This window comes from Nematolebias whitei, chromosome 14 (assembly GCF_014905685.2).
Source record: "Nematolebias whitei isolate Nwh7 chromosome 14, NemWhi1, whole genome shotgun sequence".
NCBI classification, from domain to species: domain Eukaryota; kingdom Metazoa; phylum Chordata; class Actinopteri; order Cyprinodontiformes; family Rivulidae; genus Nematolebias; species Nematolebias whitei.
Genome location: NC_056511.1, coordinates 21,704,786 through 21,714,381, shown reverse-complemented (window position 1 = coordinate 21,714,381; position 9,596 = coordinate 21,704,786). Strand labels below are relative to the sequence as shown.

The 9,596-nt window shown below is 42.4% G+C and overlaps 1 protein-coding gene across 1 annotated transcript in view; it reads right to left on the bottom strand.

Moving 5' to 3' along the window:
• Window positions 1-956: 956 nt before the first annotated feature.
• The window catches only part of LOC119420890 (ferroxidase HEPHL1-like), a 39,395-nt gene continuing 30,755 nt past the window's right edge, over window positions 957-9,596 (bottom strand). Inside the window, exons 12-18 of the mRNA XM_037688311.1 lie at window positions 2,794-3,010; window positions 2,509-2,648; window positions 2,291-2,416; window positions 2,076-2,182; window positions 1,750-1,984; window positions 1,265-1,404; window positions 957-1,142 (exon numbers count right to left, since the gene is read on the bottom strand). Of these exons, the coding sequence (XP_037544239.1) occupies window positions 957-1,142; window positions 1,265-1,404; window positions 1,750-1,984; window positions 2,076-2,182; window positions 2,291-2,416; window positions 2,509-2,648; window positions 2,794-3,010 (1,151 nt within the window). The remainder of the gene's footprint in view (window positions 1,143-1,264; window positions 1,405-1,749; window positions 1,985-2,075; window positions 2,183-2,290; window positions 2,417-2,508; window positions 2,649-2,793; window positions 3,011-9,596) is intronic.

Here is a 9,596-nt window from a genome sequence, read left to right as displayed (position 1 = left end):
ATATATATGTGTGTGTATATATATATATAAAGGCTTAATAAACCCTGCCCACACTCTTGCAATATTGCAATATTCCAAGCTCTAAATGCTCTAAAAGAGCACAGAATGTCATCATCTCCGCAGCAATCACACTCGTCATTCCCAATCTCCCTTCGTCTGTGCAAATATACAATTTAAATACTGTAACATTTTAAATAAACTATCCATGCAGCATGAATTGTTTCTTTAAAATATTACAGTATTTAAATTGTAGAGAAAAGAAGCGCAGCAGGACAGCAACAGGTTAACCCTTCAGTATTCCGATGTCCCCTGTATGTGAGGGATTTGAATAGTGAACGTTTGTAGTTTTGGAGATGAGTGCGTTCTGGACTGGAATTGAACAGGGAATGTAATTTCTGTTCTAGAATTGCACTGCTCGGGGTGGCTGCATGTTGGAACAGCTCTGTTACATTCATTCTGAGATTTTGCTTTTGGAAACTTTAATTCCTCTTTTTCTGGATGTAAATCTTTTTTTTTTTTTGTATGATTGTTTCCTCTGGTCTCAGATGCTGTGCAGCTGGAAGGATTTTTATTAAAACTTTTTTTATTTTGGACATTTGCTATGATGCATAACCATAACAATAAGTTTTTTTTTTTTATAACTGGGAGCAGCTGATTAACACCTCAAAAGCTCAAAAAATATCTCAGCTACAGCCCCAAATCACAAATGAGTTAAAAATGAGGTGCCATAGATGCATACATTTGCTGACAATGCAACATACCTAAGTCATTTTTCAATACTTTGACTTTAATACACATTGTGAGGTGTGAATAAATGCAGCACTGTTTGCAGAGGAAATTAGACTTTACATACCATTTGAGGAATTCTCTGGAATTGAAAACACACAAGAGTCAGAGATTAGAAAATCTATTTAAGTGGACCATCAGTTTAAGTATGCACAGCATGTGACACATTCCTATGTACACAAAAAATATTTTTGATACGTACTTTTGATAGTAAACACGGCCTCCATGCCAGCAATGATGTGATCATGCACATGACAATGGAGCAACCATGTTCCCGGGTTCCCTACAACCATATCCATCGTCTGGAAAGTCCCAGGTATCAGATCCGACACATCAGAACGATGCACATGGTCCGTCTGACTCACACAAAAAACACCAAATCACAAAACGATCAAAGAAGAGGAAATGTCCTTCATTAAGAAATCTTCCTCTGTGAGCACAGAGAAGGTCTTCAGGCCCAGTGTGACCACAAACAAACCTTGTAAGTGAAAGTCTCGGCGTGGAAGTGAACCGTGTGTATGTCCACTTCTTTGCCCAGTCCCATCAGGTACCAGGTAACCTTCTGGCCTTGTGTCATCTCCAGTCCATGGAGGTTACCATAGACTTTACCATTTATTCCTGTAATTAAAAAAAATATATTAAAAAAATCTATGAGCATAGAATGACTTACTGCAACTTTGGCTCTGACAAGGATTAAAGTTAAATATTATGTGCTTACTGTGCATGAATATAAAATGCACTGACTTCAACAAATAGTTAAAAAAGACACACATCAGAAATGTCAGTCACTGATTTCTGAAATACTTTCAGTGAAGAATGTTTAACAGAATTGGGATAAGGGCATTTTTTTCTCTTATCTCTTTTATAGGAACACTTCAGACATATTCAAGTCTGATGTTGATGTAATTCTAAAAAGAAACATTTATATTTTGTTCTTTCTGTGCGCTCCTTTCCAGCTCTCACCGTGCATCATGTTACTCTCCACAAAACCTGCATCTCTTGTGAAGGCTTCGGGGTCGCAACCAAGGTAATGTCTGATATTAGCATCTATGTACCACGACTGATTTTCGTCAAATATCATAAAAAGCAGAGCAAACTCCTTGTCTGTGTCCCTCCTGTATCTGTCCGGCCCATCACTGTTGCTCAGAGTCCCACGCCTGCAAATCACCAGAGGCCCCACAAGACCGCTGTACAGATCCTAAACAAAAGCACACAAACCTGCTCAGTGGTGCCTGCTTCAGCTGTTCAAATTAAACTGAAGTACCTTGCAGCAGAAAAGGGAGGTGTACCTTGATGTAGTCAACAGTAGAGTAGTAGGCATAGGGAATGCAGTTAGGGTCTGAGGGCCCTGGTCCTGAGCTCTCAGGAACATCCCATGTCAGCTCAACAATGTGGCCTAAAAGCAAGAAAAGATAACAAATATCAACCCAACTGTTTATAAAAGTTATATTTTGTATCTTGATGAGAAGACAACAGCATGAATGTTTTTATATGTGATTCTCACCAGGTTGGACAGGAACATGCGCCCCGGTGGCCCTAACTCCATGTGGCCTGATAGAATATGGCCGACTGGCTTTGTTCTTGAATGTTATCGCAATCCGCTCACCGACCTCTGCCCGAATCATTGGTCCTACAGGAGGTGGAAGATAATCTCTATCATCTATCATCTTAAATCTTGTTGCCGGGGATGAGGTAAAAACAACATGGAGCAGCTGATCTTACCTAAAATCCCAAAAGGACCCTGGTGAGTCTGTCGAGTCTTCAAAACCCGGAAGGTTTCATCAGTGTATTCTCTATACACCACCTTCTTGTAGCGGGAACCAATCCTGTCATCAGCTCTGCCCACAAAGACGTTGCCAGGACTGGGAGACACGTACCAATTAGCTCTTGTTAACAAACGGTAATAAGTAAGGAAGCTAATCAGAAGCTTCAGCTCCCAAACCAAAACACACCATCTCACAGTCACCTTCATTCACCTGTTCTCACCCCACACTGCTCTTCACGCACCTGTTCTTTGCATTGGTTTGGTATCTCTCCAGCTCCCAGTCTCGTGTAGGAGAGAAGTCCCATTCTATTTCCTCAGAACTGATGAAGTACTGCACGGTCTTGGTTGGCTTTAAGTATCTCTGCTTCAGTTTGTTTCTAGGGCAAAAGTTCACCTGGTAAAATTGCCTCATGCCAGCTGAGAAGTGGTCCGTTGTTCTGCAGCTGACTTCAAACACGCCTATCAGACAACACAGAAAGGGAGCACAAACAGCAGGTTTTTACCTTCTTACAATTTTTCTCAATTGCTAAATCACTAAATCCTGTTGTGTGAACCAAATGCTCAGTGCCCTGAACCCATTTATTGAAATGGTCACATTTTTGTCAGAAACTTACAGTATATACCTTTTGCTTAGATACAACTTGCAAACATATTTTTACCCACTAAAACACATTTTACACTGTGATTCATTCAACTTTTATTTATAAAGGTTAGTCCCGTTGAGCCTTGGGGACTCATTTACAAAATAGACCTCAACGTGATGCACTTGGTTTGCATAATTGTAGGCACAGGTAGCAAAAGTGAAGCTCAAACAATGCACAGGTGTCTCAACTTAAACACTGCAACTCAAAATTGATCACACATGTGGCTAATGATGTGAATAAACCTATATAACCAGTACAAGGAGCCCTGGTCGTTGAAGTTTCACTATGGATAGAAACAATCAGAGAGGCAGAAGAAGAGGAGGTATGAGACAAAGAACAATTATTTCAGATGAAATATGGGCAACTGTCGTAGACCATGTTCTTGTCCACGGTTTGACAATGAGAGAAGTGGGACTTCGAGCTCAGCCCAACCTAAGTAAATTCACCACGTCCACTATAGTCTGAAGATTCAGAGACAACAGATAATAGCTTTCTGCATTATGTACATGTTTACAGTATGACTCAATACCAGTGGTGTAGCCTACATTTTTGTAGTGGATATACTGTGCTTAGAAACCAAACTACGGTACACTAGTTAGTACAATGCAATTGTTAATTTATTTTTATTTTTAAGCATATTGAACATTTCAAAAATGCTCTGATGCTTTTTTTTAAATAAATGTATGACAAACTTTGTACCACTGCTGGTTTTGTATTAAAAACATGTTATAGAATTTATAAAACCATGTCAAAGAAAAACATGTTCAAGTATTAAGTATTAAGTACAGAAGTATTAATTATACAAAAAAACAGTTGAACCAACTCAGTGTGTCTATAAAATGTTCCAAATGTGTTGACAATGACACAAGCCCATTTCATGCATGGGCTTGTGTCATTGGGCACGTTTAAGTGGATAGACTAAAATTCCCAAGCTTTTCTCGTGGGTATACTCCGTATACCCGTGTATCACATAGACTGCACCACTGCTCAATGCCCCACTCACCCAGCACACACACTTTTGCCCCACTCATCTCAGACAGGAGGTTGCAGAGCATTAAGTGTAGAACCACTAGACTGAGTAAAAGCTTCTACCCAGAAGCTGTTAGACTCATAAATCCCTAACCAGGAAAATCATTGTAAGAAAAAAAAAAAAAGAACACAAGAAAAATCACTGTAATGCCATTTTAATTGGTGATACATGACATCTGTGCAGCTGATTATCCATGCTGCTGATCTCTTGCCTTTCAGCTTGCTGTATTCATACTAGAGTTGCACTCGGGTCCAAAAAATCCGACCTGACCCGGCCCCAGCACCCAGCCATCATCTCCGAACCCCACCTGATTCAACAAATTAACAGTAATTACAGGTACAAGCCCCCCCCCCCCCCCCCCCCACAAAAAACGGCATTTTTAATTAAGCTTTGACTGCTTATACCACCAACTATTATTAACAGTTGGCGGACGTGCGCAGCTGAGTAAAGGGGGTAGAAGATTGGAGCTGAGGGGTGTTTGTCCTTTCTTGGCCATCAAAGAGCATTAAATGCTTCCCATGCTTCTGCCTGCATTGGACTCTGCTCTGACATGTCGGATATTTTGTGATCTCACTTGTTTGGGTCGTCGGCCGCAAGTGTTCGCTGAGTGCCGTGGCTGAATGAACATCCATTTGGGCTGATGGATCGCTGGAAGTAGTCCATCTGAAGCTTAACTAAACTTTTTACCTCTTTCAACCGGCTGATCAGTGCGCGGTCAAATGGCCTCGTGTGGCAGGTGAAAATATGACAAGCCATGTTGGCATATAATTGGATTGTCGGCTGTGTGCGTCCCTGATGCAATAAAAAGCCCGACACCGACCAGGCCCGCACAGTAAGCACATTATTAAGGCCTGGCCCGGTCCGAATCCGGGTTGGGCGGAGCCGAGTTCCAGGTTCAGGTTAGAAATGACACCTCTAACTCATACCCATCTGCTCACTACAGACTCATGTTAGGGCCGATGTTTAATATACCATATTAGTTTACATTATTAGTGTTCAGCATATATTTTAGATCCTTGTATACCGTTGCCTTTTTAAAATTTATATTTTTGTTATTCTTGGGTGTAACTGGGACAATGGGTACACAATTTCGTTCCACCTCATGTGCCACATGTGATGCAAATAACAATAAAGAACCTTGAACCTTAAACTTTGAATCTTGATACAGTTCTGTAAAAAGATGTTTAATATGTCATCATCACCGTTCTCTGCCACCTGCCACATTCACCATTCTCTGCCACCTGCCATGCCCACTTTCCTGCTACTCATCAGCACTCATGCCCTGCACCTGCTCCACTCTCTATTTAAGAGCCCCACCCACAGCTAACCTCTGCCAGATTATTGATCCCTTCATGGTATTAGATATCCAGCCATTTGTCCATGTTCATGCCTGACGTTCTCGTCTTGACCTCACACTTTGTCTTGTGGATTGCAACCTCACACCTCATCTTCTGGATTTACCACTCTGCCTGCTCCTCATCAAGTTTTGTTCTGCTCTTCTGACCCTGGTAACAACTACCCCTTCTGCCTTATGGATTTTGGACTATGGATGGACCCCTGGATTTGTTTTGGACCGCTGACTGTCCGTGCTTGACCCCTGCTTTGTCTTTTGGACCATGATCAAATATTATCTCACTGTCCACTTTAATCACAATGCTCCTCCACAGCTGCCCTTCTACTATTGATGGCAATGTCACCTCATCTAGCTTTGACAGGTGACATCTCAAGCCATGTTCACCTGCTGCAGCTCCTCCCTCTACTGGTTCCTGGTCTGCCAAGCCTGCCTCTCTAGTCACTGACCCCCCCATCTGCCAAGCCTGCATCCCTAGTCACTGGTATCACATCTGCCACACCTGCATCCCTAGTCATTGGTTTCTTATCTGCCAAGCCTACATGCCTAGTCACTTGTTCCTTGTCTGTGTTTGTCATCGCAGTCTCCACTGTGGGCATATCACCACTTGTGCCACGGATCCTAAGGAGCTTTGGCAGGCCGCCTGAATGATTTCACAGCTCTGTATGGTCTTGTAGCCAACTGCCTAAGCTCTGAACCAGCTCTTGATGGTCTCCTGGCTGACCATCTGAGCTCTGGACCAGCTCTGAATGGTGTCTTGGGTGTCCATCTGAACTCTGCTCCACCTGTCAGGTATTCCAAGTCACCCAAGTCAGGCCCCCCTACCCTTGCCCTCTTTTGGACCTTGTCCACCCACCTGGTTCATCCAAGTTAGCCTAGTGGTCCATCAGGAGCTGGACCTTAATGTAGGGGCTATGTCATGATCACCGTTCTTCACCACCTGCCACACTCACCATTCTCTGAAACCTGCCATGCCCTTTTCCCTGCCAATCATCAGCACTCATGCGCTACACCTGCTCCATGCTTTATTTAAGAGCCCCATCCACAGCTAACCTCTGCCAGATTATTGAACCTTTCATGGTATTAGATATCTAGCCATTTTGTTCATGTAATTGCCTGATGTTCTTGTCTTGACCTCACACCTTGTCTTGTGGATTTTGACCTCATGCCTCGTCTTCTGGATTTACCGCTCTGCCTGTTCCTCCACTGGTTTTGTTCTGACCGTCTGACCCTGGTAATGACTACCCCATCTGCATTACAAATTTTGGATTATGGATGAACCCTGAATTTGTTTTGACTGCTGTGTCTCTGTACTTGACCCTTGCTTTGTCTTTCAGACCACGACCCTGGATTTCCTGACTGTCCACTTTAATCACAGCTCTCCTCTGAAGCTGCCCTTCCACCAGTGATGGTAATGTCACCTCATCTAACTCCGACAGGTGGCTCCCTCATCACCTGTTTGAGAGGACTTGTTTCTGTGACTGGACTCAGACTTCCACCAGTGGTTGCAAAACAATACATTTATTTAAACGCTTTTGTTGTCTGGATGAACTTTGAATCCTAAAACCTGATCCTTGACATAAGTACATGAATTTTCAAGTATTTTTGCAGGCCTAGTACTGCATGTATTTTTTGGTAACTGCATGCTCTTTTTGTGAAATCACAAGTCTGCTACTTTGACATGAAGGATATCTATGCTGTCCCCACAACAAGAAACCCTCATTGTTGACATGGTTTGTCAGAACAATGCAATCAAACTGCTTGAAATATAGCAGAAAATTATTGAAGAGTGTGAATTTGGAAGTCATCATCAGTGTCAATCTTTCCACCATTGATAAGGTCCTAAAATGCAAAAGAATGTGGATGAAGTAACTGTACATAGTACCCTTTGACCACAACTCAGTAAGTTTTCAATAATGCGGTCTACTCTATAGCATAAGTCAATGTCAATGTCACTTTATGTATATAGCACATAAAAACAACAAAAGCTGACCCAAGTGCTTTACAGTTAAGACATATAAAAAGAATTTAAAAAATGCATCTAGTACCACTCAAAAACATAAGAAAGTTAACAGTAAAATGCAACACACAAGAACAATAAAAATCAGCTCTAAATTTGTTCTCAGACTCTGCATGGATCAAATGCCAAGGAATACAGATGAGTCTTTAGCAAATATTTAAAAGTCTATCTTTCTGTACCACTTGCAAAGTTAAATTTATTTTTGCATGCAGTGTTTTAACTGGATTCCTTAGAATGACTACATGAATATATTTATAAGGATGAAGATGGGTTCAATCTGATCAAAAGGAGGAGGAGAGGCCGGTACGTGATTGGCCAACAAGCCATTGTTGCAGTCCCTTGCCAGTGTGGTGGCAATGCAACATTATGGGCTGCCATCTACAATCATGGGGTTCTCCACCATCATGCCACATTGAAGCCATTTAACACTCAACATCTGCTGGCATTTCTAAGTGATCTTCAAGATATTTTGTTAAGATGTCAGCAGTAAGATTATGAACAAACAGGGCATCCTGTCGAAGTCATTGAGTGGGACAATGTGAGTTTTCACCTTGTCGCCCAGGCCAGAGATTTATAATCGATCAAGAATTCCATAATGCTTTCATTCCACTTAAACCACTGTCCTCAACCCAAAAGAGGAGTTATTTTCTCTTGAGAAAGTTGGACTGGAGGACAGCACAGAGGCACTAATCATCGCAGTACAAGAACAGGCCCTCAGCACAAGAACAATATAGGCCGGATGCAGATGCAGCCTATGAAAAAATGCCCCTGTGGCAGTCCAACACATAATAACGTAATGTAAGATTCAGGCAGGCAAAGCCTACATGGAACACCATAACCAAGTGGCTGGAATAATTTACAGGAACATCTGCGCTGAGTATGGACTGGAGGGTCCCACAGTCAAAGGGGGAGATGCCACCAATTGTGGTGGAGAATGGTAGGGCCAAAATACTGTGGAACTTCCAGATCCAAACGGAAAAAACAAATGCTGGCTAACCAATCAGATATTGTGGTAGTCAACAAGCAAGTAAAGAAAGCAGTGGTGATGGATGTAGCAATCCCAAGTGACTGTAACACCAGGAAGAAGGAGAATCTGGAGAAAAACCAAGGGCTGAAAGAGGAAAGACAGAAGTTGTGGAGAGTCAACGCATCATTAGTCCCATTAGTCATTGGAGCACTTCGTGCTGTGACCCCCAAACTGGAAGAGTGGCTCCAACAGATCCCAGGAACAATCTCAAAGATCTCTGTCCAGAAGAGCACAGTCTTGGAAACAGCTAAGAACAGAAAAGAACCCTCCAACTCCCAGGGGACCTGGGTTTGAAGTGAAATCACCCAAGTAGAAGAGTATGGCGAGCTACAATTTTTTTGTGTGTGTGTATTTATATATATATAATAATATATAAATCACATTTTTTTGAATGATTTTTTTCCTCTGGTATCGGATGCTGTGCAGATTTAAGGATTTTTACTGAAACTTTTTTTAGTTTTGGACATTTGTTATGATGCGTAACCATAGCAACAAGGCAGTTTTCTACAACCAACAGCAGCTGATTAACATCTCAAAAGCTCAAATAATATCTCAACTACAGCCCCAAATCTCAAATGAGTTGAAAGGATGTTCTGTGGATGCATTTTCATCTCCCTGCCAGCTGTGCACGAGTGCCTGACCACTGAGATCCTGGAACTAGCAGGAAACTTGGCTCATGACAGCAGAAGGACAGGATCATCCCTCGGCACCTACAGTTGGCTGTCCGCAGCAACGAGGAGCTCGGCAGACTGCTGGGAAGAGTGGTGATCGCTCTGGGAGGAGTTCTGTCCAGCATTCGAACAGTCCTACAGCCCGGGGGAACCGAGAGGCCACCTGAGTCTGGGTGGATGGATCGGACGGCATCTGCAGCCAGTTTCTTAGGATCCACTGTGGGATGGACCTTTACAAGATATTCTTCCTGTCTACAGCCATCAGTATCTATAACATCTCTTAATGAAAGGAGGATAACGAG